The 26,971-nt window shown below is 45.9% G+C and overlaps 1 protein-coding gene across 1 annotated transcript in view; it reads left to right on the plus strand.

The window, feature by feature from the left end:
* AGBL4 (AGBL carboxypeptidase 4) overlaps nucleotides 1-26,971 on the plus strand; it is a 713,485-nt gene that overhangs the window by 194,322 nt on the left and 492,192 nt on the right. The window contains 2 exon segments of the mRNA XM_051999731.1: nucleotides 4,091-4,147; nucleotides 4,150-4,214. Of these exon segments, the coding sequence (XP_051855691.1) occupies nucleotides 4,091-4,147; nucleotides 4,150-4,214 (122 nt within the window).

Consider the following 26,971-nt stretch of genomic DNA (forward strand, 5'->3'; position numbering starts at 1 on the left):
TTTATTCTCCTTTGATCTCTTTTAGGTTTATAATAGACTTTGTGGCAGTATTGTTAGGTCAAAAAGTGTACACAATTTAATAGCTTTTTGGCTTAGTTTTATATTGCTTTCCAGAATAGTTGGGTCATGGCTTCATCAGCTATGCATTACTGTTATCTGTTTTGTAACTGCCCTTTCATCATTTGTCTTTAGTGATTCAGAGCATTTTTTTCAGGTTAGGATTCTTTCTCCAAAAACTGCTTCATATCCTTTGATCATTTAGTTATTAAGGAAGGGCTGTTTTTAAAAAATATGACTCAAGTCCCTATAAATCTTAGAGATGAAACTTCTAGGAGAGAAATTTGCTGCAAAGATATTTTCCTCAATTTCCTGCTTCCCTCCTAATTTTAGTTGCATTGGTTTTGTTTTTGCAAAACTTTTTAACTTTATGTAATCAAAATGATCCATTTTACCTCCTGTGAAGCTCTCTCTGTTTTGGTTTGATCATGCAGTGTTTCTTTAGTCATAGACCTGACAAGTAATTTCTTCCATCTTTTACTAATTTGCTTATGATGTCACTCTTTATGTCTAAATTGCATACTCATTTTGTTAATATAAAATGTGAGATATCGATCCATACCTATACTTAGATCAAATTCTAGTTTTTTTAAAATAGATTTTGTTGAATAGTGAGCTCTTATTCCAATAACAGGGATTTTTAAAAATCACATATTAAATTATTGTACTCATTTGCTTCTGTACATTGTATATTTAATTTGTTCTATTGATCACCTCTGTTTTTATACAAAATGTTTTTATGATAATTGCTTTATATTATCATTTGAGATAGCTCCTGCTAAGCCTTTTTCCTTTCCTCTTTTCTTTTGAATTGATTCCCTTGATATTCTTTGTTTTTTGTTCCTCCAATTCAGTTTTGTTAATATTTTTCCTAGTTTTATAAAGTAATTCCTTGATAGTTTGATTGGTATGGCACTGAATAATTACATTAATTTAAATAGTATTGTCGTTTTTATTATATCTGTTCAGAAAACTCATAAACAATATTTCTCCATTTATTTGTGTCTATTGTTATTTTGTGCCAAGTGTTTTGCATTTATATAAATCCTGTTCATATCTTGGCAGGTAGATTCCCCAGTATGTTATATTGCCCATAGTTACTTTAAATGGAATTTTTATTTTTCTTTCTATTTCTTCTTGCTGGATTTTGTTGGTAATATAAAAAATGATGATAATTTTTATATATGTTAGCTTTCTATGCTGTAAATTTGCTGAAGTTGGTAATTATTTTGATTAGTTTTTTATTTGACTCTAGGATTCTCTAGATAAACATCCTATCCTCTGTGCAAAATGATAGTTTTGTTTCCGCTTTGCCTATGTTTATTCCTTCAGTTTCTTTTTCTTCTTTTATCAGTATAACTAGCATTTGTGGTACAGAACTGTATGGTAATAATGATAATGGACACCTTTGTTTCACCTCTGCTCTTATTGGAACAGCTTCTAACTTATCTCCATTAAAGATAATATTTGGTCTTGATTTTAGATAGATACTGCTTATTATTTGATGAAAACCCTTTATTGTGGCTTTCCCCAGCAGTGGTTTGTTCTAGGTCTTTATAGAAGAAGTCTAGGGGAAGAATTAAAGTCCTGTGCTTCTTCTCACTCTGCCATTTTGAGGCCTCCTCCCTTAATCTACTCTTAAGGGAGGGGGGAAATTCTTAACCAGACAAGAAATAAGAGAGATCACAATAGATAAAGTAGATTATTTCTTTACATTAAAGAATTTACGTTACGTTTTATGTGAATAAAGCAAATATAGCAGGGAATGTGTCAGATGGTAGAAAAAAACCTTTGCATCTAATAATTCTGATCAGTGGTCTGACGTCAGTCAGGAATCATTTTTTGAATGCTTTGTGTGCCAAGTCCTGTTCTGAGCACTGGGAATGCTGAGGTAAGGACAGCCCGATGACTATGGAGGGGATACCCACGATTGCAGGGGTCCAAGTGTAAGGTCGTGCAGCCCTGGGCTGGAGTAGCTGCTGTGGGAGGGAAGAGGAGGGGACCTACATGAACGATGTTATAGAGGTCAAAATGGCAAGAGTTGACCAGAGAGCGACTATAATGGGTGATCTTGAACGAAGGGTTATCTTGGGAACAAGATTGAAGTTGCAGACTGGGTTGATTGGGAACATGTGGTTTTAGACATAGGCATAGTTAGAATTACAAACCATGATACAATTTACTGATATGAAAGAGTTCTCCCATCACTGAGAAAAGAAATGCAGACCGAGACGCTCAACGGATTGGCAAAGGTGGCGAGAGACGGGAAGGGTTCATGCTGGAGGGGCTGTGAAGGGATGAGGGCACTGACATGCTGCGGTCAGTCAGTCAGCACATGTTGAGTAAGTGCTGGGCTAAGTGCTGGGGAGAGAACAAGAAGCCAAGGACCTGCCTTCAAGGAGCTCACAAGCTAACAACTCTGGAAAGTAGCGTGGAATTCTCTCAGGGCCTGAAATGCCCAACCTTTGATGTAGAGATTCCATTGCTAGGCTTGTGTCCCAGGACAGAAAATTCCCAGACACTGACGTATCAACAGCAGGGTATTTTGTGGTTGCAAAGAGTTGCAACTGGTGAATGCCTAAAACAGATTGTGGGAAAGAAAATAATGTAATATTTTGTGATGTAAGAAAAAAAATCACGAAAATACTGAGAAGCAAGTAGTCTTACCTGAACTGATAGTACATGAAGATGAGCCATTAAAAGTATTTCCTCCCCTCCTTCTCTCCCTCCCCGCCATGCCTCTCCCCTTCCCTCCATCTCCCTCTCCTCCCTCCCCGTGTCTGACTGTCTCTGACTCTCTGTCTCTCTCTTTTTCTCTCTGTGTGTCTCTTCCCCCCCATCTCTCCTTATCTCTCTGCATCTCATAGAATGTTTACAATAATATAGTCGGACAGGTATAAATAGGTGAGAACCAAGGTTGAAAATAAATAAGTGTGTGTGTGTGTGTGTGTGTGTGTGTGTGTGTGTGTGTGTGTGTGTAATTTTTCAGTAGGGAGGGCAGCCAGGTAGTTCAGTGGATAGAATACTGGGCCTAGAGTCAGGAAGACTCCTCTTTCTGAGTTCAAATCCAGTCTCAGACACTTCCTTGCTGTGTGACGCTGGGCAAGTCATGTCACCCTGTTTGTCTCAGTTTCCTCATCTGTAAAAAGAGTTGGAGAAGAAAATGGCCAACAGCTCCAGTATCTGCCAAGAAAATCTGAAATGGGGCCATGGAGAGTCAGACGTGATTGAAGAGACTGAAAAGAGTAATGGGATTTGGAGCTGGAAGGGAGACTTAGTAGCTCTTATGTGTCCTTGGGTGTGAGTGACGAGAGAGAGGGGTCTCAGAGTGGGGACCGGGGTCAGGGAAAGCAGGATTGGGCAGTCTGGGTTTGGGCGTGGGAGCAGAGTTGTTCCAAGGTCCTGATGACCAAGTCTCAGGGGGACAGGCCCCAGATTGTGCCCCTCGTTGTCACTATGCAGGTAAATCTTTGTCAGCCTTTCAGCCATTTTCTAGCCAAGGTTTCCACTGGCCGAGGGAGGAGGAGGCTGCCCGCTTGCTCAGGGCAGTGCCCAGCTCTAGGCTCCTGGGGAGAGCCCCAGCTGGGCGGCCCCAAAGAAATGGAAATATAGGGAAGCTCAGAGAGCATTGCATTTTCAGAAGTTCCTTTGTGGCCAACAGGGATTCTTTGCTGTGCATTGGGGACCTGCTGTCTGGTTACTGGGCATCCCCAGTGTGGTGGTTGACGTGGTTTGAAGTCAAGGAGTCCTAGATTCAAATCCTGACTCTGGCCTGGCTGTGGGAGCCTCCTAAATCTGGGGATTTCTCTGGGCTTTGGTTTCCATATCTATGCACTTGGAGGGAGAAGCCCTGTAGGACGGAGGTCGCTGGAGGGCCCGCTTTAGGGCCGTGCCCTACACTGCAGCCTCGGGGGTCCTTGTAGGGCTCGGCGCATCTCTTGAGGAGGGATGGCCAGGGTCACCAGGCTGGCTGTCGTGCGGTCATGATGTCTGCAGGTGGTTACATCACACTTGTCTTCATGCTTATTCCTAGGGAATCTTGGCCGCGTGGACCATGTGTCTGAGTTTGAATATGACCTGTTCATCAGGCCGATACCTGCAACCCACGCTTCAGAGTCTGGTTCAACTTCACTGTGGAAAATGTGAAAGAATCCCAGGTAAGTGGAGTCCGGAGCTCCCTTCAGCCTTGTTTTGGTGAGCGGGAAATTGGTTTTGTTTCTTTAAAGAATTCCCTGGCTTTGTTATGGGAAATAGGCTTGTATTTAGAAATAATTACAAATACTCTTGCAGACCCAAGGAAGGGCCCAAATCATCATTTGGCATAAAAATGGGCATGTTCTGTAAATAGCGAAAATTTGTGAATGCTCGCCGTGCAGTTACTGTGGGATTCATAGAGTCACGGAGACACACAAGCTGAAGGGCAGAAGGACCGCCAGGGCCCGAGGTGGGGCTCTCTGCCGGCAGCCAGGCCCTAAGGAGGTGGCCTGGTCAAGTGGGGTCCTGAGTGGATGGTGGGCCCTGGTACCGCAAGGAATGGCTCCTTCCAGAGAGCCCGCCCAAAGCATTCTGCCGTTCCCTCTCTGCCCCGTGGTCAACACCCCGGTCACCGCCGGCTGGTTTTGTCATCAGTTGACTTTGGCAGACTTCTTCCTGAACCCAGGGCTCCCTTGTGCGTTGGGTATTGGACTGGAGGGCCAGCCCAGGACTGAAGGTTTGGGTCAGGGGATTGGGAGCCCAAAGGTACATGAAAAAGGGGGTCTCTGCTGGCTCCTGGATGGCCTGAGGGAGACTTTGGCCTCCTGGGGTCCAGGTCATTCTCTGCCAACCTCACCACCTCCTGATCTGGTGGAAGGGACAAAAGGCAGAATGCCCTCTGGCAGCTCCTTCTGATTAGGCCATCGTGTAGGGCATAGAGAGTTGGTACCCCCCGAATTCAGACTGGCAGCAAGCCTCTGCTTGGGGGCCCTGGGAGCTCCCCAAGATTTACCTGGCAGGAGCTGAGCGTGTGAATGGGAGGATGGAGCCTCAGGCCTGCCTTCCTGGCTCTGTTCCTCACTCTGTCTCCTTTTCCCAGCATATTGGGCCCTCCATATTACTGCCAGACCCGTGAGCAGGCTTATCGGCCTGAGCTTTATCAGACCTTTTCTGTGCAGCGGAGCCGGGGATCCGGGCCCCGGGCGAGTGGGCACCTGTGTCTGGAGGCCTAGAGATGGGCTGGGGAGATAGGCCGCCTCTGGGGAGCACACAGGATATTGGTTTTCACGGCTGTCTACGTGGAGGTGAAATGGCGTGCCTGGGAAGTTGGACTTGGGAGCGCTGCTCGCCGGATGCGTCATTCTCTAATCTTTCTCATCTGTCCAATTTCCGTTGCAGTGAGACCTGCAGAAATGTAATCTAGCCGGGCTTTATTGGGACTGGGCTCTGGGAGGGAGGAGGAAGGTGGCCCACAGCACACACCGGGAGTGACTGGCACCCCTGGCACAGGCGGCTCCGAGCCAAGGGGCTGGGCCCAACAAGTCGTTTCTGAAACAGTGATTTTGTGAAAGTCTGTGAAAGCCGCTTCCTGCCACGTTGGTGGAAAAGTAACCCTCTCCCCCTGGCCCCGGCGTTCAGTATTCCTGCGTGACATTGAATTTCTTTCTGATGCGCTGTGACAGCGATGGTGTGAGCCGAAAGCCAATAGGTCCATTAATCGGCACATGAGATGGTTCCAGCCCGGAGGGGGGCAGACAGAGTATCTCAGCCAGTGGCGGATGGAGGCTTTCTGGCTCCCGGCCACCCAGCGCTGCCCAGAAGACTTCTCCCTTTGCTCTTTCCTCCTTGTCAATTCCTTTGAGATCTCTGCCACGCGCTGGGGTGCCCAAGGACTTAGTCCAGAAAAAAACAGAGAATTTTTTTTTTTTTTTCAGCAGGGCTTTGGGACTACATGAAGTGATTCCTTTTGTGAATCTTCCTTGCGTTTCCCCCAAAGCTGACAGAGCCTTGGGCTGGCTCTTAGAGGCCTGGCTTCCAGGTCTAATTTTGCCTCCGAGTCACTGGGCTACTTTGGGCACGTCCTCTGCTCTCTCTGGGGCCGACCAGTAAGGGACTGGACCAGAGGTACCTAAAATCCTTTCCATCCCCAAATCTCACAGTCTCTGTGTATGGAAAAGAATCCCAGGTGAGATAGGAGAATGATTGCCCTAGTGCCCTCTTCTGTCAAAGGAGGGAGACGGATTAGGGGCCTCCTAAGGTCTGTCCTACTCTGACATTCTGTGCGGCCAAGGTGAGAGGTTCTGTCTGGTACAGAGGTCAGGTCACCGGCCCAGCAATCACTGAGAGAAGGAGGAGGGGGGGGAGCACCAGCTCAAGCCTCTCCCAAGATGTCTCACTCTCTTGGCTGACAACATAAGCATGTATTTACGGCCGAGATTTGGGGCCCTGCTCCAGCTTTTCCTAAGGCCCAACCAGCCCAGAGCTCCTGTCCTGTCCATTGCCTCTGCCCCACCCCCAGCTTGACCAGCCCCTTGCCTGACCCTGGATGTCCCCTTGCTGCCTGTGCTCAGCACTGGATTTAGGCTGGCAGAGTCCCCACCTATAGTGGGACCCAAGGGTTTCTTTGTTCTGAGGTTCGAGAATCCAATCAGAAATGGCCACATTGAGCTGCCCTCCTGCAGGGGTTCCGGTTAGGCAGGGAGTCTGTTGCTATGAGAAAGGACAGAGCATCCTGGCAGGAGAGGGACTCCCCCAAAGTGGCCTAGGCCGTGTCTCGGGCAAACACTTTCCCGGCCACGTTTTCCTTCAGATCTGGTTTGCTGCAGGACGGCCCTTGGCAGCAGGACTGAGCTTTGGCTGCATTTCTTCCTTGGGGGGCCAGCTCTGGAGCTTTTACATGGAATATTCCCCTGGCACTCCCCAACAGGGAGTGATTGAGGCAGCACTTTCCAGTAGGACCCAGATTTGACCCACTTGAGGATCAGAAGGATATTTGGTCTCTAGGGAACCTGGGGTGAGAGGCAGAATTAGGCCTGGAGCCAGACAATTTGCATTTTGAAAAATGGCTAGTCAGGTTGTCACTGACTGCTAGGCTCGCCTGGAGCCCGAACATGGCTCTGGGCCTGGGATGAGCAGGACATGGAGGTGGCGGGGCACCAGGGACGAGGGAGAGAAGATCCAGGGAGGACTCGGCAGCTGGAGAGGGGGCCGAGCCGAGCCAGGACTGAGGGTCTCACTGGCCCAGGCCACCCAGCTGATACAGGCCTTCCTGACTGGGCCCAACCTAGTAGCCAATGGGGAATGTCACTGGCCGTCCCCCAACATCTTGGGCCCTTTGCAAGCGGGCTTGTGAGTGCCCTCTCATTGTAACTCCTCCAGGCTGGGCTGCATGGTCCTTTTGGGGGCTTAGGACGGAGAGAGCCCAAAGTGGGGGCTTTGAAAAAGACCTAATCTTGAACTTTGGGAGGAGGGACTGGGGAAATGGCCTCCTTCCTGACAAAGCAGGACTGTGGTAGCCCAGCAGCTTCCTGCTTACATCTCTTGTGAGACCTCCTCTCTCTCTCGCCCAAGGAATAGCAGACAGGCCGGGGAGCTTGGGATCTGAAAGGGAGCTACGGCCCCTGGGCCCTCCTGCCAAGGGCCTGAGGCTCAGCACCGGTGACCCCAGAGCCGGCCCATCATGGCAGGAGGGGTGGGGAGGATTGGGGAGCAAAGGCCCCCTCTCTTAGCAGCCCAGAAGAACCGAGGCCATCAGGAGCAAGGGAAGGGCCACAGGGAGAGCCTTGGGTCAGCTGCCCACTTGGACTTGGAGGCAGGAAGACATGGATCCAAAGGCCCCCTCACAGCTTCTGTGTACATTTCGTAACCTCCCAGTTTCCATTGTGTGTTCTGCAAAATGACCTCCCAGGTCCCTCATGGCCCCTGGGACCAGCCAGGCTCCTGCTTCTCTCAGGTCTTCCGAGCCCACCCACTCTTTGGCCCCGCCTCTTTGGGGAAGTGGGGGGGGCTGTCTCATCTATTCATTCTCATGGCTTAGCCCCCATCCTCCCCAGGGGACTGCTCCCTTTTGTCCAGCACTTGCTCTGGTGCCTGCCCTTGGGAGAATCTGAGGGTCCCGCCCCAGGATTTTTACTTATGGCACCTGAGAGGATCTTCTACAGGAAAGCCAGGTCTCACTTTGCATGCTGGGAATCTGAGGAAGATGAGAGTTGTCTCCTTGGCCCGCACCTGCCCTCAGGTCTGTAGAAGCACCCTTCACAGTGCTTTCCTTCCTCCCTCCCTTCCTTCCTTCCTCCTTCCCCTTATTCTCTTCTTCCCTTCTGTCCTCTCCTTCATCCTGTAATGATAGACGAGGGGACTGGGATGGGCTCCATTTCTACCTTGCCTCCCGGTCTCCTGGGTTCCCCGTGTGGGTGCCGGCCTTGGCCCGCCGTGGCTCAGTCCTAGCCCCACCGCAGCTCAGAACGTCTGGACCGGAGTCCGTGTGGGACGGTTCTCAGGGACGGCCCCCCTGGCGCTGGCAGCCTGGTGCAGAACAGCAGCGCCCCCTCCCCACCCGTCCGCGGGCTCCCAGCGGCCTCGGCTTGTGCGCTCGGCTGGGCTCCGTGTCGGCTCCCCGGGGTGCCGTCCCTCAGGCCGTCGTGTGCCCGCACCAGGAAGCCCGGCTTTGTGCCTCTGTCCGGCCAGGAGCCTCCCTCCCTCCCGGGCTTCTTCTCAGTCTTTGTGTGTGAATCTTCTGGCCAAACAATTAAAAAAATCCCTAAATTTAGAGTGGATGCTTATTGTGACATAAACTTATAAATATTGCTGTGGCAACATAAATAAAACACAGATGTAGAAAGGGAGGAAGAGCACTATGCAAATGAGGCTCTGGCTCCTAGAACATGTCGGGCTAGATGAGCTCGTGAGCTGTGCGGGGCTCGTGCATGCTGATTTACTGCCAGCCAACGAGAGATTGATATTCAAATTTTATGCAAAGTTCCACTGAGAGACTTGCCTTGATGGAAAACAAAAATCTGTGATGAGAGGAGACAGCTCCAGCCAGGAAGGAGCCTGGCTGGGGGGGGTAGGGAGGGGGTGGGCCGGCTCCAGCCTCCCTTCCCCAGCGGGGCCTCAGGCCCACACCAGCCTGCCTCCCCTGGCACGGTGGGATCCCCTTGCACGGGCCTTCTCCTCCCATCCTCAGCTACCCTGGGGGACATTGACACAGGAGGAGCAGAGATTAGGTGACTTGCCCAGGATCACTCAGCTAGTAAGGAGTTGAACTCGGGTCTCCTTTGCTCCAAGTCACTGCCTTTAAGAAACCATGGGTGTGTTTTGCTTTTATATTGATTTCATTTTGGAAGATAGCTCATTCTTCTTCCTTACCCAGGGAACCATCTCCTGAGACAAAGAAGAGAAGAAGGAGGCAGTTCAGCGAACAGCCAGCCCAGATGTGCACAGAGTGCAGAGAGGGGACCAGAGGGGAAGATGTTTTGGAATCACAGGGCCTGGGTTCAGAATCTCCTCTGTGATCATAATGAAGGGAAAGGAAACAGAATAGGCATTTATTAAGCACCCACTGTGAACTCTCATTTAATCCTTACAACTGCCCTGGGAAGTGGGGGCTGTTTCTATCCCCATTCTACAGAGAAGGAAACTGAGGCAGGCAGAGATGAAGTGGATTCTACCCCTGAGCCAGCTGAGCAACTTGGAGAGCTGGCTTTCCTCGGCTCCCCTGCGAAATGAGGAGGTTTCCCCCTTGGATATTGGTCTGTGACCCCTAGAGAGGAGTGACAGTGTGCCCATAAAGCCCCCGCTTTCCCTCTCTCTGCTTCTGGGTCGGTTCAGTTGTGGCCATTTCCCCGCTCTGCTTCGTTCCTTCTCCTTCAGTTCCTCATATTTGTGGCTCTCGCTGTGCCTGGCCACGTGCCCAGCCCACCTTGTTTGGCCCTTTCTGCTGAGGGGACCCTTTGTGCTGCTCATCCTTTGTTCTTGAAGAGCACGATGACATGGTGGGGGGTGATGCTGGAGCACACAAGGGAGGGGGACTGAAGAGAGCGAGCTCGGGGCAAGGGCAGCAGCCCCACCTTTCCTCCAGAGCCCCTGCGACAGGGGCCAGCCAGAATGCCTAGGGAGGGCGTTTAAGCTGAGGTCTTCAGCAGGTCTCAGCCTGACTGAGCTGTCCCCATTCGCTGGCTGCAGTGGGAGGCAACTGAGGCAAAGGAGCTGCTCTTTCACCCAGTCACAAAATCTGGTGCACAAGAGAAGGCTCAACAGATAGTTGTTCATCCTCTCTTCTGTGCAGAAGTGGGGGGACTGTGGGTACCCCAGACCTAGAGAAGATGGGGCGCCTGCCCTTACGTAGTGGGGAGGGAGGGACTTCAGAAGGGAGGCCCCTCTGCTGTCCTCGTAAGAGCTGTGGAGCACTCCTTCCCCTTGGGTGCCTAAAGACCTCTGGGAAGCAAGAACCACCGGCCTCCCTGGGGCTGCTTTAGTTGCTAGGAAGTTTTTCTTGCATTAAGCCCCAATTTTATCCTTGGCAGCTTCCTCTCCTAGCTCCTGGGGCCAAATAGAACAAAGCTGATCCTTCCTTCACCAATTCTTGAAGCTGGAGTCTTGGCCCCTCAGAACCTGCTCTTCCCCAGGCTAAACATCTTCATTTTCTTTAACTAATTCTCATAGGGCATGAAGCAGAAGTCCTTCACCATTGTGGGTGAATCAGTGAATAAAAAAAGCTTTTAATAAGCTCTCATTATGTGCCAAACACTGATCTGAGCACTAGGAACATGAATCAAAAAGTGACATAACCCGGAACTCGTGTTCTAACTGGGAGAGACAGTGAAGAGATTAGGAGGGGTCCGCAGCCAGGAATGGCCAGAGCTTTTAGGAGCAAAAGCTGGTGAGGGAGGGGCTCCATATTCCTCTGTCACACCAAGTTACATCAGGTCAAATCAGGAATCCTTTACTAAACACTGACGCTAGGCCAGGCACTCTGCGAAGCTCTGGTGACAGAAGCAAAGGACAAAGCCAGATTGTTCCCAGCCTCCAGGAGTTTACATTCTAATGAGCAAAGGTATGGTAAGAGAGGAGCTAAAAACTGCATTGCGGGGGTGGGGGGGTGAGGGGGTGAGGGAAATAAGCAGCTGCCTGGGCACCACGGCCCAGCCCGGCCTCAGGCCACAGGGACAGTCACCTTCCAGCGTGGAGTTAGATACAAATAAAGGAAAATAAAAACTTAGATCATAACTTTCAATGTAAATGGATTAAATAATCCAATACAGTGAAAAAGAATGACAGATTAGATAAGAAAACAATATCCTAAAAACTGTTTATTAAAAACACATTTGAAAAGCTCGAAATAAAACATCAAGTGAATCCAGAAATCAAGAATTACAATCATGCTACCTGACAAAACAAAAACATTTAAAAAATAAAAAGCAATGAGACAGGAAACTGTTATGCACAATTCATAAACCAGTAGCAGTAATAAACTGATTCAAGTGTCTTTGGTATCCCACATTCATAAAAGAATTCATAAAGGAAACACAATTATTGTTCTTCTTTGTCCTTTGTTTTTAAAGAGGACCAATAATGTCATGGGTGATGTTTTGACTCTCACATGATTTGGATTTAAGTGAAGCAGAGTTGCACAAAGTTGTCAGTCTCTCTCACTCTCTTTGAGAGTCATCAAAGTTCAGGGGCAGGACAAAAACCAAGATATCTGCCAGCGGCACTGGATACTGTGGTGTCCTTGGCATCTTTTCTGCCTTGACCAAGCGCTCCGGGCACAGTGCTTGTTTCCGCTGCCCTCGTGGCCATTGGGAACAAATGGGAACAAATTGTTCTTATCTTCCCATTACATCCAGGACTTCTTCACGTACTTGGGGTAGATACCCACCCTAACTCACCCACAGGTTTGAGGCCTATTGGCTACCCTTCACCTGAAGTCTGCCTTCAGGGGTATATCTTTTCAAGAGCGATATCAAAGAAAGATTACATAACCCACCAGTTTCTGATTACTTTGTATAGCAGCCAAGGAAAGGGTTATATTAACTGCCTTGAATATCACAATCCTAATATGCCCCCATGTACCCAGACCCTGTGGGAAGGAATACTTTCAGGAAAGGCACAGAGTGACAAAGCATAAGGTGGAGCTAAATCAGAGGAGAAAAAATGGAGAAAAGGAAAAGGAAACATTAACTGAGATATAATAAAACATAGAATGACACAATAATGATAGGAAACTTGAGCATCCCTCTCTCAGTTTTGGATAAATCTAACATAAAACCATAAAAAAGGAAAACATGGACTTGAACAAATTCTTGGAGAAATTAGAGTGAAAGACTTAGAGTATCTTTTAAATGGAATTGCAAAAGAAAGTATATTTATACCACACAGAACTTTTGCAAAAGTTAACTATATATTAGGGATCAGAAATATCTCAAATAAATGTAAAAAAGGAAAAAGTAGTTAATATCGCTTTTATAAACCATAATACAAAAATAGCAATGGGTTCAGGGACCATAAACAAAAGACACAGACTTCAATGAAGAGTTAGTAATGAAATTCTAAATAATGAGTAGGCCAAAGAACAAGTCACAGAACAATTAATACATGTGAAAAAAAATTACATTGATGAAACAACATGCTGATATTTCTGGAATGCAATTAAAGTAATCCTCGGGGAGAAAGTTGCCTTCTTACATATATGCATATTAACCAGAGAGGATTAATGAACTGAATATACATATAAAGAATTTGGGAGCCAACAAATAAATAAACCTAAAATCAGCAAAAAAAGGGGAGAAATTAAAAATTAAAGGAGAAAGTTAAATTGGAAATGAAAAACCTCAGAAACAATAAAACCCCCTGAAAGCTATTCTTTGAAGACTAATAAATATGATAAATTTTTTTGCTAATCTGATTAAAAAGGAAGAAGGCAGAAAATCAAATCAATAAAATAGCAAATAAGCATGGTGACATCACAATAAAATCAGAATAAATAAAAAGAATAATCAGAACATATAATTCATAGCTATATGCTAATGATGTGAGAACAGAAAAGAAATAGAGGAATATCTTCAAAAATATAAATTGCCCCAAATATCCAAAGACCAGATAGAGATCTTTAATAACACAACCTCAGAAAAGGAAATAGATCTAGTTGTAAAGGAACTACAAAGCCAAAACAAAATCTCCTGATCCTGATGTATTTGCAGGAGAATTCTATGAAACTTTTTATAGCAGTTAGTATTTATCCTTCACAAATTATTTTCAAAACTTGGGAAAGAAAGCAGCATATGAAAATCCTTTCATTAGCTCAATAAAATCCTAATATGTAAACTAGGGAAAGAGAAAACATAGAAGGAAGACTATAGGATGATATCATTGATTATTGGCTCAGATATTTTGAAAGAAACCTTGTCAAACTGATTGCGATGATTTATTTGAAAAAAATCTTGTCAAACTGATTACGATGATTTATGTGAAAAAATCATTCACTATAGACAAATTGTATTAATATCAATCGTGAATGGAAGGGGCAACATTAGGAAAAGAATCAACATAATTAAAGCCTATTAAAAACCAAAACATCCAAAACCACATGATCGTTATCAATAGATGGAGAAAAAGCCTTTGACAAAGTACAGAGCTCTTCAAATTATAAATGTTGAGGGACCCTTTTAATATTATAAAAAGCATCTGTCTAAAAACCAAAAGTAAGCATCATGTACTATGGGGATATACTAAAATCTTTTCCAAAATGCCCACTCTCCACACATTAATTGATATAATCCTGGAAATGCTAGCAGCAACAATAAGATGAAACAGAAATTAAAAACATAAAGATGGGTAAAGAGATAGAATTATCCCTCTTTGCTGATGATATGATGGTATGCTTGGGAATCAGGAGAATTCCGGGCTACAAAATAAACCCTTAAAAATCAATAGCATTTCTGTGTAGTAATAGCAAAATCCTTAAGAAGCAAAAATAGAAAAGGAACTCATTCCGGGTAACTACAAAATGCACAAACTATCTGAAGCTCAAACTACTAAACTACACAAAAGACTTACATAGATTCAATTACAAAGTCTCCTTAAGGAAATAAAGAACAACGTAAATAGCTGGAGGAATATCAAGTACTCATGGCTGGACTGTGCCAATATAATAAAAATGATAATCCTACCAAAGTTAATTTCTACTTTTAATATTGTGCCACTTGAATTGTCAAATGGATACTTTATAGAAATAATAATAAAATTCATTTGGAAAATAAAAGTTATAGGATATCAAGGGAAATATTCAAAAGAAATAGGGATGAAGGGGTAATATCACTTCCAGCAGTCATCAAAAGTCTCTCATATTGGTTTAAAAACAGAGAAATAGATCAGTGGAACAGACAAGAACATCAGAAGTAGTCTAGTGTTGGATAACATGGAAATCATAAGTTACCTAAGGAAAAACTCCTTCTTTGATTAAAAACTCTGGGGAACACTAAAAAGCTGCATGGCAGAAATTAAGTGTAGACCCAAATCTTATAGTAGATGTGTCAAACTCATACAGAAATGGGGCCCACTAATTTATACATGAGGATCCGTTTGGGCCACATATTGATTTTTTTTTTAATATCGTATTATCTGTGTTTTATTATGTATCAATCAGTCGTAGTTCTTAAAAATACTATTTGTCATATGGGATGACTGTATGGGAGGGTGAGAAGGATGGCTGTTTGGGATAACTATAATGATGCAAGAAGTAGAAGACATCAATAAAACCTCATTTTGAAAAATATAAACATGGAATAAACATGGTGACTGAGCCTGAGAGTTAAAATATTTTGTCCAGAGTTATGGCTGAGGGAAGAATTTGAACTCAAGTCTTTAAATCTACATTCTACAAATAAATAAATATAAAATAAAATAAAATTGGGGCAGCCAGATGACTCAGTGGATAGAGACCAGCCCTGGAGTCAGGAGTTCCTGAGTTCACACCCAGCCTCAGATACTCACTAGACGTGTGATCTTGGGCAAGTCACAGGCAAGTCACCATTGCCTTCTTAAGACAATAAAGAGATATTAAAAAATACACATACACTCACATTCCTATGGCAGGATTCATGGAGAGTTAGAAGGTAGATTCAAGAAGACTTGAGTTCAAATTCCTCCCTCTGCCATCCTAGTTGTATGACCTTGGACAAATCACTTACACACCCAGGCTCAATTTCCTCATTTGTAAAATGGGAATAATAATGGGCCCTCCCCGATAGGGCTTTAGAGGATTCCAGGCGATAACATAGAAAGGACCTGCAAGTCTTCAAGCTCTCCAAAAACCATCAGCGTTCTTAGTCTTCCTGTTTCTCCTAATGTAGGCAGTGTGAAAGAGAGGGCACTGGTAGTAAGGATGAGCAGGAAAGCTGTGGTAGGAGCAAAGGCTCTTGGCTTGGAGGGGTCTTTGAGAGAGGAGCCTAAGTAAGGGCATCCTGGGCCTTGGTGGAGGCTTGAGCCTGGCCAGAAAGATGGGGAGTGGAAGGGAGGAGCCTAAGCAGTGGAGTCTTGTGGAAGGAATGCCATCCGCGGCTTTGGCCACCTGTGGAGTGCCTCAGAGCAGGGACCCGGGCACCCTGAGAGCCACTGGGCAGCCCAAAGGCCTGGAGGCCTAGGTTGGAGCCTCAGAGCAGACAGGAGAGGGATCCAGAATTTCCTTCCTGAAGATGGCTCCCTCTGGAGGAGGGCAGCAGCAGTGTGCCAGGCCTCCATGCCAGGCTCTGTGGAGAGCTCTCTTCTGTCCTCACATCAGCCTGGGAGCTTAGTGCTGGTATCCTCCTTTTACAGCTGAGGAAACCGAGTTAGAGCTGGCATGGTCTGCCCGGGGTCCGGGAAGTGCCGGTCTGAACTCGGTTCTTCCTGCCTCTACCTGCTCCAGCAACCGGCCACCTGTGCCCCCACAGAGTCACTCAGTTGTCCCCTGTGAGTCTCTTGCCTGTGCTCCTGGCTGGTTTCTCTGCCCTGGTCGCTCCCTCTGCACCCCCCTCCCACAAGCCCATCCCTGGCACACCCCTGACTGCCAGGGCGCTGGTAAGCTCCCAGTGCCCTTTGTGCCATGGCACCACCTAGTGTTTTAAAACTCTCTTGACTTTACCCAGGAGGGAGTGATTCTTTACTCCTAGGATTACTTTCAGGCCTGAATTGTATCCAGATAAAACAGACTTTCCCTTTACTTTTTTAGGCTAGTCATCCCTAAGCTAAGCTCTTTGCTGAGAGAGGGAGTGTCACTTATGGGGAGACTGCCCCATAGGTGCCTTTGTGATCCGATTCCCCGACGGCTCATCCGTTTCCTCTTTCTGTGCAGGTGGTCTGTAGGATCTCCAGTGTCTGTAGGATCTCCAGTGTCTGTAGGCTCACTCGGTCCCCTCCCTGCTGACTTTCCCCCCAAATACTTGCTGTTGTGCTTCTGTACTTGGGCTTTTGGATTTCCTCACGATGAATCTTCCTTCTGGATGTGGAGGGGTTGCCGCTCCCCTCCAACTCCCCCCGCCCAGCCCTTTCCTTTGGTCCAGACTGTGTCTCGCAGGCAGCTTTCCTTTCCCCTGGTCTCAGTGACAGATTTGCCTCCTTGGGCTGGGACCAGGGATTTAGGGCACGTGCTCGTGGACATTTGAGGATGGGGTTCTCCTTGCTGGCTCCTTCCGGGCGGATAAACTGGGTGGGATTGAGACCTTTCCCTTTTTTAGTTTAAACCTTTCGGATCAGCCATGAGTAATCACGTTTCACTTTCGTGATAGCCGATCGTATTTATTCAGGAGAAATTATTATCTGTAGTATGAAATGAGGAGACACAGTCTCAGAAACATGGGCCAGGGTCACCGAGCCAGGCTGGGTCAAAGACCAGGCCTTCCAGGATCTCTTCAGAGCCCTTGTTGTAGTCAGGAGAAACACACAGAAGGGCATGAGGGTCTCAGTGGGGGTCAGGGTGTAGAACTGTCAGTCTGGTCATTCAGTGACTCAACATCTGTAAATCACCTACTGTGTGCCCGATGCTAGTTTGGGGATACCAAGCGTGGGAAAGATGGTGCCTTCCCTCGGGGAGCTCACGGTTTCATGGGGAGACAGTCTGCAAACCAGTCTGTTCAGGAAAGCTCCAGGAAAGCTTGAGACGGGACACACAGAGGGAAGGTGGAAGCACTGAGGGGGCTCAGAGAAGGCTTCCTGCGGGAGGTGAGAGTCTTGGCGGAAGCCATGCCAGGCAGGAGGCAGAGGTGAGGCTGGGGAGCACTCCAGGCATGGGGATCAATGTGGAAATGCCTGGAGGCGGGAAACGGAGCTGGTTGTCTGAGGAACAGCTCCAGGAGCCAGGAGCAAGAGAGTCCGGAGTCTGTGTTGGGGAGGTCAGCAAGGACACTCAGAGTCAAGTACGAGATCTTATGTTTGCTGCTGCAGGGGATAGGGAGCCACTGAAGTTTCCTGAGTAGGGGGTGACATGGTCAGACCTGAGCTGTGGGGAGTCGCTTTGATAACTGGAGGAGGGGAGAGCAACCACAAGGGAAGTGAGGAGGGCCTTGTGTTACTGAGGGGACACTGAGGCCCAGAGGCCAGTGGTGGGACTTAGCCACGGTCATCAGATCTTGCCAGTCTGCTAAACCCTGCCCTCGAGGAGCTCCCGGCCAGGACCGAGGGGTTGTGGCCGGAAGGAGGAGGTGCCAGGACAGGCAGGGGAGCCGGACTGAAGTGAGGGAGGGCCAGGAAGGGCAGCGGCCTCACTCCGCCAGCGCCCTCTGGGGGTGGATGCCGTGTGAACAGCCACGCAGAGTTTGCCAGGCTCCGGAGTCAAGGGCCAGGCCCTGAGCAGCTGATTAATCAGATGGACATCGTGTTTGTCCACAGAGAGGGGGAGCTCCTTCGCGTGTCCCGCTTACCTTGTCCTCTCTTCCTTCCCTGGGTCCTCCGTCTTTCTGACCCGTATGTGCAGAGATAAAAGGACTCCATCCCTATAAGGTGGCTGAAGATCTGCTGCTTCAGATAGTAGCCCCCCATGGGGAAGGGGGTTTCTAATCTGGGCTCCCCAGATGCCCACAGAGGCCATAGAGAGGTTGGAGGGACTAGGAAAACAAATGAGAAAAATGGCATCTCAATTTTATCATAATTAGCTCCCTTCCTAATCCATGCTTTTTCACTTTTGAATTTCAAACTGTTATTCTGAGAAGTCCATAGGTTTCCCCAAAAGGGTGTGTGACCTTCCCCTCCCAAGTTATGAACCATTTCCTTCTTCCTGCCTCTCCTGCTGCTCTTCTCCCTCCCACTTTGCCTGGGTTTTTGTACCATGGGGCAGCCTCTTGGGAGGAGAACAGAGAAAAGCTTCTCTTTAGTATCCAGAAGAAATTTATGGAATCCTTGCTCTGTGTGGTGGTGTCTTAACTGACCCTGGGAGGGGTCCAGACAGTATCAGGCTGTGTTGTTGCCCTCCAGCAATTGTGTCTTCCTGCGTGTCTCCAAGTGGGACCCAGGACCCCACTTTGGACCTTGAACTCCTCAATGACCAAGACTTCCTGGAGGGAAAGAGCAAGGAGGGAAGCAAGTAGTGGGGAAGAATGTGTCTTCCAGGCCCTCCTCCAGGCTCTTCTCAGAAGGACCTCAGGGAAGAGCTTGGTGACTTGGGGGCTCAGAGTGGTCTCCATAGCTCTTCCAGGTCAGTTGGGCCTTGGGACAGAAGGGACAGTGTGGGGAAATGAGCAGGATTGCTCTTAAAGGACAGATTTTTATAATCATTGTTTAGGACACAGCCATGTTAGGCTCCTGGCCTAGGGCAGAGTGGCTTTTTTTTTTTAATATTTTATTTTATTTTATTTAATAATAACTTTATATTGACAGAACCCATGCTAGGGTAATTTTTTTTTTACAACATTATCCCTTGCACTCGCTTCTGTTCCGATTTTTCCCCTCCCTCCCTCCACCCCCTCCCCTAGATGGCAAGCAGTCCTTTTTATGTTGGATATGTTGCAGTATATCCTAGATACAATATATGTGTGCAGAACCAAACAATTCTCTTGTTGCACAGGGAGAATTGGATTCAGAAGGTAGAAATAACCCGGGAAGAAAAACAAAAATGCAGATAGTTCACATTCGTTTCCCAGTATTCTTTCTTTGGGTGTAGCTGCTTCTGTCCATTATTTATCAATTGAAACTGAGTTAGGTCTCTTTGTCAAAGAAATCCACTTCCATCAGAATACCTCCTCATACAATATCGTTGTCGAAGTGTATAATGATCTCCTGGTTCTGCTCATTTCACTTAGCATCAGTTCATGTAAGTCTCGCCAGTCCTCTCTGTATTCATCCTGCTGGTCATTTCTTACAGAACAATAATATTCCATAGCATTCATATACCACAATTTACCCAGCCATTCTCCAGTTGATGGGCATCCTTTCATTTTCCAGCTTCTAGCCACTACAAACAGGGCTGCTACAAACATTTTGGCACATATAGGTCCCTTTCCCTTCTTTAGTATCTCTTTGGGGTATAAGCCCAGTAGTAGCACTGCTGGATCAAAGGGTATGCACAGTTTGATAACTTTTTGGGCATAATTCCAGATTGCTCTCCACAATGGTCGGATTTGTTCACAACTCCACCAATAATGCATCAGTGTCCCCGTTTTCCCGCATCCCCTCCAACATTCATCATTATTTTTTCCTGTCATCTTAGCCAATCTGACAGGTGTGTAGTGGTATCTCAGAGTTGTCTTAATTTGCATTTCTCTGATCAATAATGATTTGGAACACTCTTTCATATGAGTGGTAATAGTTTCAATTTCATCCTCTGAAAATTGTCTGTTCATATCCTTTGACCATTTATCAATTGGAGAATGGCTTGATTTCTTATAAATTAGAGTCAGTTCTCTATATATTTTGGAAATGAGGCCTTTATCAGAACCTTTAACTGTGAAGATGTTTTCCCACTTTGTTGCTTCCCTTCTAATCTTGTTTGCATTCGTTTTGTTTGTACAAAGGCTTTTTAATTTGATATAATCAAAATTTTCTATTTTGTGATCAGTAATGGTCTCTAGTTCATCTTTGGTCACAAATTTCTTTCTCCTCCACAAGTCTGAGAGATAAACTATTCTATGTTCCTCTAATTTATTTATAATCTCGTTCTTTATGCCTAGGTCATGGACCCATTTTGATCTTATCTTGGTATATGGTGTTAAGTGTGGGTGGGTCCATGCCTAATTTCGGGCAGAGTGGCTTTTTGAGAAAACAAAAAGAGCATGTTTGGGAGGACTCCCACTGAGCATAAGAGTACTTTAATGGGTTCTGATAAAGGCCTCATTTCCAAAATATGTAGCAAATTGACTCTATAAGAAATCAAGCCATTCTTCAGTTAATAAATGGTCAAAGGATATGAACAGACAATTCTCAGAGGATGAAATTGAAACTATTTCTACCCATATAAAAAGGTGTTCCAAATCATTATTGATCAGAGAAATACAAATTAAGACAACTCTGAGATACCACGACACACCTCTCAGATTGGCTAAGATGACAAGAAAAGATAATGATGAATGTTGGAGGGGATGCGGGAAAACGGGGACACTGATGCATTGTTGGTGGAACTGTGAACAAATCTGACCATTGTGGAGAGCAATCTGGAATTATGCCCAAAAAGTTATCAAACTGTGCATACCTTTTGATCCAGCAGTGTTACTACTGGGCTTATACCCCAAAGAGATACTAAAGAAGGAAAAGGGACTTGTATGTGCCAAAATGTTTGTGGCAGCCCTGTTTGTAGTGGCTAGAAGCTGGAAACTGAATGGATGCCTGTGGGAGTTCAAATGTTGGGTTCTTGTTCTTCTTTAAAATATTATAAAAGTTCCCTCTGGGTGCCTTCCCTGGAATCAGGATTTTGTCGGTCCCTGTTCGGGTGCCAAAATGTGGTGAGCTTTTTCTTCTCAAAACACAGCCAGGTGTTAAAAGTTCAGATCTTTTATTATCTCCAATATAGCCCAGTTAGCTTAGAGGTCTATCTCTCTGCTTGGTTCCAAGAGCTCCCTCCTAATGTCGCCAAATCCAAAGATCTGGTCCTTCAGCCTCTGCCTCTGCTTCTGCTTTCTTCTGCCTCCAACCAGCACAGAGATGGAATGAATCTCTTGTCTCCTTCACTTGGGACTCAGCTAGCTTTCTGGTGAGTCTTTCAGACCAGCTTGGTCTCAGTGGGGGAAGTGCAGGAGCCCAGCCACCTACCACAGTGGTGTGAGATGAAGATGAATCTGGTTGTCCACTGAACTCTTGATTCGTAGCTTTATCCTCTGAAACCTCTTCTTCTGCCACCAAATGGAAAATATTCTGGAATAGAGCTCTCTTGCCTCACCTCGGAGAGAAGGCTTCTGGCGTAATTCCGCTGAAATCTGACCTAGAGCCTCTGTCTGTTTCTTTTATACAAGAGGGAGGAATTGTGGGATACGAGAGAGAGGGATTATGGGTTTTCTCCCATAGTGCTCTCTGGCCTAAGAGCTTTAAGGGAGGTGTGAATTCCCAAAGTTACAAAGTCTACTTTGTGAAGCTGGCATACTTGTGAACTCCAATGAGTAAAGGTGCAAACACAAGCCTTGTATTAATTAGTTCTACTTAGTACCTTGTTTCAGGTTCTGCCCAAAACATCTTCTTGTAAGATTAGATCAACTCTAATTAGTTAGCAGTTTGTAAGGATTCCAACAGATGCCCATCAATTGGAGAATGGTTGAGTAAATTGTGGTATATGAATATTATGGAATATTATTGTTCGGTAAGAAATGACCAGCAGGAGGATTTCAGAAAGGCCTGGAGAGACTTACACAAACTAATGCTGAGTGAAATGAGCAGGACTAGGAGGAGATCATTATATACTTCAATAACAATACTATATTGAGGATTAATTCTGATGGAAGTGGCTCTCTTCAACAATGAGAGGATCCAATTCAGTTCCAATTAATCAGTGATGAACAAAACCAGCTACACACAGCAAAAGAACACTGGGAAATGAGCATTTACACTCTTTCTGTTATTGTTTGCTTGCATTTTTGTTTTTCTTCCCAGGTTATTTTTACCTTCTTTCTAAATCCAATTTTTCTTGTGTAGCAAGACAAATGTATAACTATGTATACATATAGTGTATTTAACATGTATGGGACTACCTACCACCTAGGGGGGAGGGGGTGGAGGGAAGGAGGGTAAAGTTGGAACAGAAATTTTTGCAATGTTGAAAAATTACCCATTTTATTAATAAAAAGCTATTTTTAAAAAGAATACTTTAGTGTATCCTTCAAGAGGACGAAACTCAGTGGGACAATGTAGATGACAAAACCTAGAAAGGAAGATTCTTTCCAAAGCTATGCTATGTTATGCCCTGCCACATACTCTGGAATTTTAGCTGAATTGACTCACAAACTGATCTCTGAATACGCCGTGTCCCTCTCAGGATTTTTACTGTTTCTTATATTTAAGTAATGTTCTTTCTCCCTCGGTTTATATCAACTTCTTGTATATTCTTTAAAGACCTACAAAACCTTGAAAGCTTAATATTCTTTTTTTAATCACTTTTTTTTAGTGAATGGAAACTTATTTTCTCTTTGAAAATAAGTCCCTTTGAAAATGAAAGAAAAACAAAACCCTTGTAACAAATATTACTAGTCAAGAAAAACTCCCATTGTCCCCATATATCTATATCATTTTATTCCCTTAATTTGTTACTATTTTGTCAAGAGCTGGACAACATGCTTCATTAGGAGTCCTCTGGCATCATGGTTGGTTATTGTGTGGATCACAGTTCTTAAGTTTTCCAGTCATTTGTTTTTGCAATGTTATATAAATTATTCTGGTTCTCATTTTTCCCTGTATCAATTCATATAAGTCTTCCTAGTTTTATTTTGATGATCTCTCTTCATTTTTACTTATTGCCATAGAGTATTGCCTTGTATTCATCCATCATAATTTGTTCAGCTGTTTCTAATGTTGAACACTCCCTTACTTTTTATTTCTTTGCCATTACAAAAAACAAAACAAAACAAAACTACTCCAATATGTTAAGCAACAACAAAAAAACTGCTCTAAAAAGTTTTGTACACATAGATTCTTTCCCTCTTTCTTTGATTTCTTAATGGTATAAACCAAATAGTAATATTACTGTATCAGGGCATAGTAAGGTTTAATAACTTTTTAACATGTTTACAAATTGCTTTCTAGAATGACTCAAATAGTTCAAAATTGCACCAAGAATACTGTTTTCAATACTGCCCCTCTTCCATTTGTCACTTTGCTCTTTTGTCAACTTTTATAATCTGCTGGTTATGGAATGAAACTTCAGAACTTGGTTTATGTTGTGTAATTATTATCTTTAATGAAATTATCTGTTACTTGATCATTTGTTCTTTGAACTACTCATTCTTAGGATTGAATTGTTTTGTCTCTAATTTTAATTGTTTCTTCAGTAAAGTTTGACTAAGTATGATTTTTATTAGATTGTGGTCCATAAATGATGTGTTTAGTTTTGCTACTTTTCTGCATTCTTGGTGAATTTTTTATTCTCTAGTAATGCATGGCGTTATTGTAAAATAAAATTTGTAAACATGCTGTACACAATTGAGAAACATGTATACTCCTTTTTATTACCATTCAGTAATCACCAAAGATCTATTACATCCAACATTTATAAATTCTCTTCAGGTTTCTAACTTCTTTCTTGTTAACTTTTTGGAATGGATTTCCTCATTAGTCTTTACATAACATTTTGTACTGCTTATTTCTAATGCACTTAAAACCCAAGTGGTTATAGTGTGAAACATTACATCATGTGTCATGTCTTCCTATGCGTTAGCCTAAAAAAGATGTGGGGGGATAGGAAGCAGGGATGTGCATTTACTGTCTTAAAATATTTGTAGGATTGTCAAGAGACAAGAAATTAATTTTATCAGATTTGGTCCCAGAGGAAATAACTTAGACCCAGCATCTAGAAGTTAGAGAGATTCGGAAACACCCAGCCCGCAGTTGGAGCCATCCCAAAGTATCCTGGGCTGCTTGGGGTTTTTGAGTATCTTATTCTTTCCTGAGTGCCGGATGGCCATTTATTGGGTGTGTTAGAGATGGGGGTCTTGCTCATATAGAACAGATGGTCTCAGGTTCCTTCTCACACTCCTTAAGTCTGGCAGAGAGTAGTAAGTAGTTACGTTGTGCTTTCCGGAGCCCCAGTCCAGCGTTCCCTCTGCTTCAGCATGCTGCTTATAAGGTAGCATCTTTCTGCTGGGCAAGTCCCCCAAATGAATAAGTTTTTAGCTTATCCCCATGACCGCAGGGATGTATAGAAAATTAGTCCTTTGTTAATAAACAGAGTATTCGCTGATGTTGACTTCTGAACTAGATAACTCTAGAGTTACATAAAGTGTACCCAGAAGGCTCAGGAGGCCTGTCAAAGGCCAGGGCCCACCCAGGACCACCAAAGGGTTAAAAGCTGGGGTGAAGCCTTGGTTCTGTCTTGACCTGCTCTCCAGGAATGACTGACTCTGGTCATGACTCTGCAAATCCCACCCCGCAACTGGGACTATTGGACAACTGTCAGCCACGGTAACTCCTGTCCCCGGCCCTGCCGGCCTGGCTTTCCTGGAATGTCCGTGTTCTCCACGGAATCAGCTCCTCCCTGAGGCTCACCTCCCGTTCCCTCACACACCTCGCAGCACCAAGACATTGTGTTAGCCGTGCTCAGGAGCCTGTCTGACGCGCTCTCCGGGCCGGAGCAGCAGGAGGCCGCCCAGCTGGGCCGCGGCCACCGACGACGGGCTCCTCCCCGGCCCTCTCCCGGGGCTCGCCCAGCACTCCCCTGTTCCCAGCTAAGTTGGTTGTTTGCTTGTGGTCGCATGAAATGTTAATTAAAGCCAAACTCATCTGAGATCCTCCGTGCTGCTTGTTTGTGCCTGTCAGATTTCAGGAAGGAAAATCGATTCCACATCCTGCTGCCTCTGGGGAAGGAAGGAAGGAGGGAAGGAGGGAGGGAGGGAACAAAGAGAAGGTAATTCTGGCAGGGGTGGGGACTGGAGCTGGTGGTTTGCCTTGAAATCAGATCTATAAATGAGAGTGTTCCTGAACACCAGCATCCCCTTTGTCATCAGACATCTTTTAGGGGAGAGAATCAGGAGGCCTGCTTTCGACTTCTGACTTTGAGATTTTCCGGCCAGTTGTGTTTTTTCAGACTTCTGGCTCTCAGTTTATCCATCTCTAAAATAGGGACATTATACTTGCTTCCTCATAGGATCTCGTAAACTGGGAAAAGCATCCTCTGTCTCCATCGTCCGGCATTGTGATTAAAGCGCCAGACTGGGGCTCCAGAGAGACCTGGGCTGGCGTCCCATCCCTGACACCTAATTGGTGATGGATGAATGTTTACCAGGTGCCCACCGTGTTCCCTTGAATGTCCATTTCCTAGAGGGCAATGGCATTTCCAGCCTCTCCTTACAAAGTGACCCTGAGAAACTGCTCTTACCTTCCAAAGGATTCTGGGAAGGAGAGTCATGATTACCATTACCAATAACTGGAGGCAGAATGATGGAGCAAGCCCTCCCAGAAACCCAGCTGTCCCTCTCCCCCCCCCCCGCCTCCTTATTCCTCCCCAGATGTCCCTCAACAATGACCCAGGCTGCTCTGACCCCAGTGGCACAGAGCTGGGCCCGTAGTCCGCAAGGCCAGCCCTGACCAAGCGACTTCACCTCTCCTGCATCAGTTCCTCCCACTTGAGAAGCAGCAGAAAAACAACAAGCTTCTATTTCCTGGCTTAAGGGCTCTAGGAACAGAGTGCTGGCCTGGAGACAGGTTCAAAGGTCAGCTATGTGACCCTGGACAAGTCCCATGATCCTAACTGCCTCAGTTTCCTCATCTGTAGAATGAGCTAGGGAGAAGGGAAATGGCCAGCGAGCCCAGCACTCTGCCAAGAGAACCCCCGATGGGTCCTAAAGGGCCGGGCACAACTGAAAAGCCTAAGCAGCCCTGACAACAGCTGGACTTGGTGTGAGGATCCAGTGAAGTAGCACAGGTAAAGCCCTCCGCAGAGCTCTCAGGGACAGAGATGTTGCCGTGGTCATGGCCACCTCGCGCCTCCCACGGCTGCCCCATCACCTTGGACTCGACCCATCCCCTCCACCCTCCCCCTCCACAGGTCGCTTCCCTGACCCCATCGCTTCTCCACTTCCCTTCTCCCTGGAAACGAGATCTGCCAAGACCCAGCCAAGGACCCTCCCCGACAAAGCCTCTTCTCCCTCGGCGTGCTGCTAGAACGCGAGCTCTGCAAGAGCAGAAGCTGCCTTGTCTTGGTCATGTCCCAGTGAGTGCTCTTTCATTCAGTCCTGCTAGCCTTCTTTGTCCAAGCAGACTCCCCAGTTCTTTCAGCTGGTCCTTAGAGACGGTCATGTCGACGGCCTTCACCCTCTTCCTCTTTTTCTGGATGTCCTTCTAATTTTTTGTTTCATTCCTCAGACGCCCTGAACTGAGCACAGAAGCTCCCGTGTGGTCTAAGCGGGTCAGGGTCCAGTGGAGCTTGAGTAGTTGGATTTCCCTTTGGGAGGAGGTCTCCAGTGCAGTGCCCCTGGGAGCGAGCCCTGTACACACCATGGTATTTAGCCTTGTCATCAGTGACTTGTGGGAAAAGGCAGAGGGCACAAAGAGCTGGGAAGGCCGCTTGAGAACTTTCACCTGAGCTCTCCAAGAAAATTTTGTTTGGGTACATCTTATTTTTTTTTTAATAATAGCTCTTTATTTTCAAAGCATATGCAAAGAAAGTTTTCATCATTCACCCTTGCAAAACCTTGTGTTCCAAATTTTTCCTTCCTTTCCCCTACCCTCTCCCCTAGAAACAAGTAATCCAACATATGTATAATTCTTCTCTACATAATTCCACATTGATCATGCTGCACCAAAAAAATCAGATCAAAAAGGAGAAAAAATAGAAAAAAGC

This window comes from Antechinus flavipes, chromosome 4, assembly GCF_016432865.1.
Source record: "Antechinus flavipes isolate AdamAnt ecotype Samford, QLD, Australia chromosome 4, AdamAnt_v2, whole genome shotgun sequence".
NCBI lineage: Eukaryota > Metazoa > Chordata > Mammalia > Dasyuromorphia > Dasyuridae > Antechinus > Antechinus flavipes.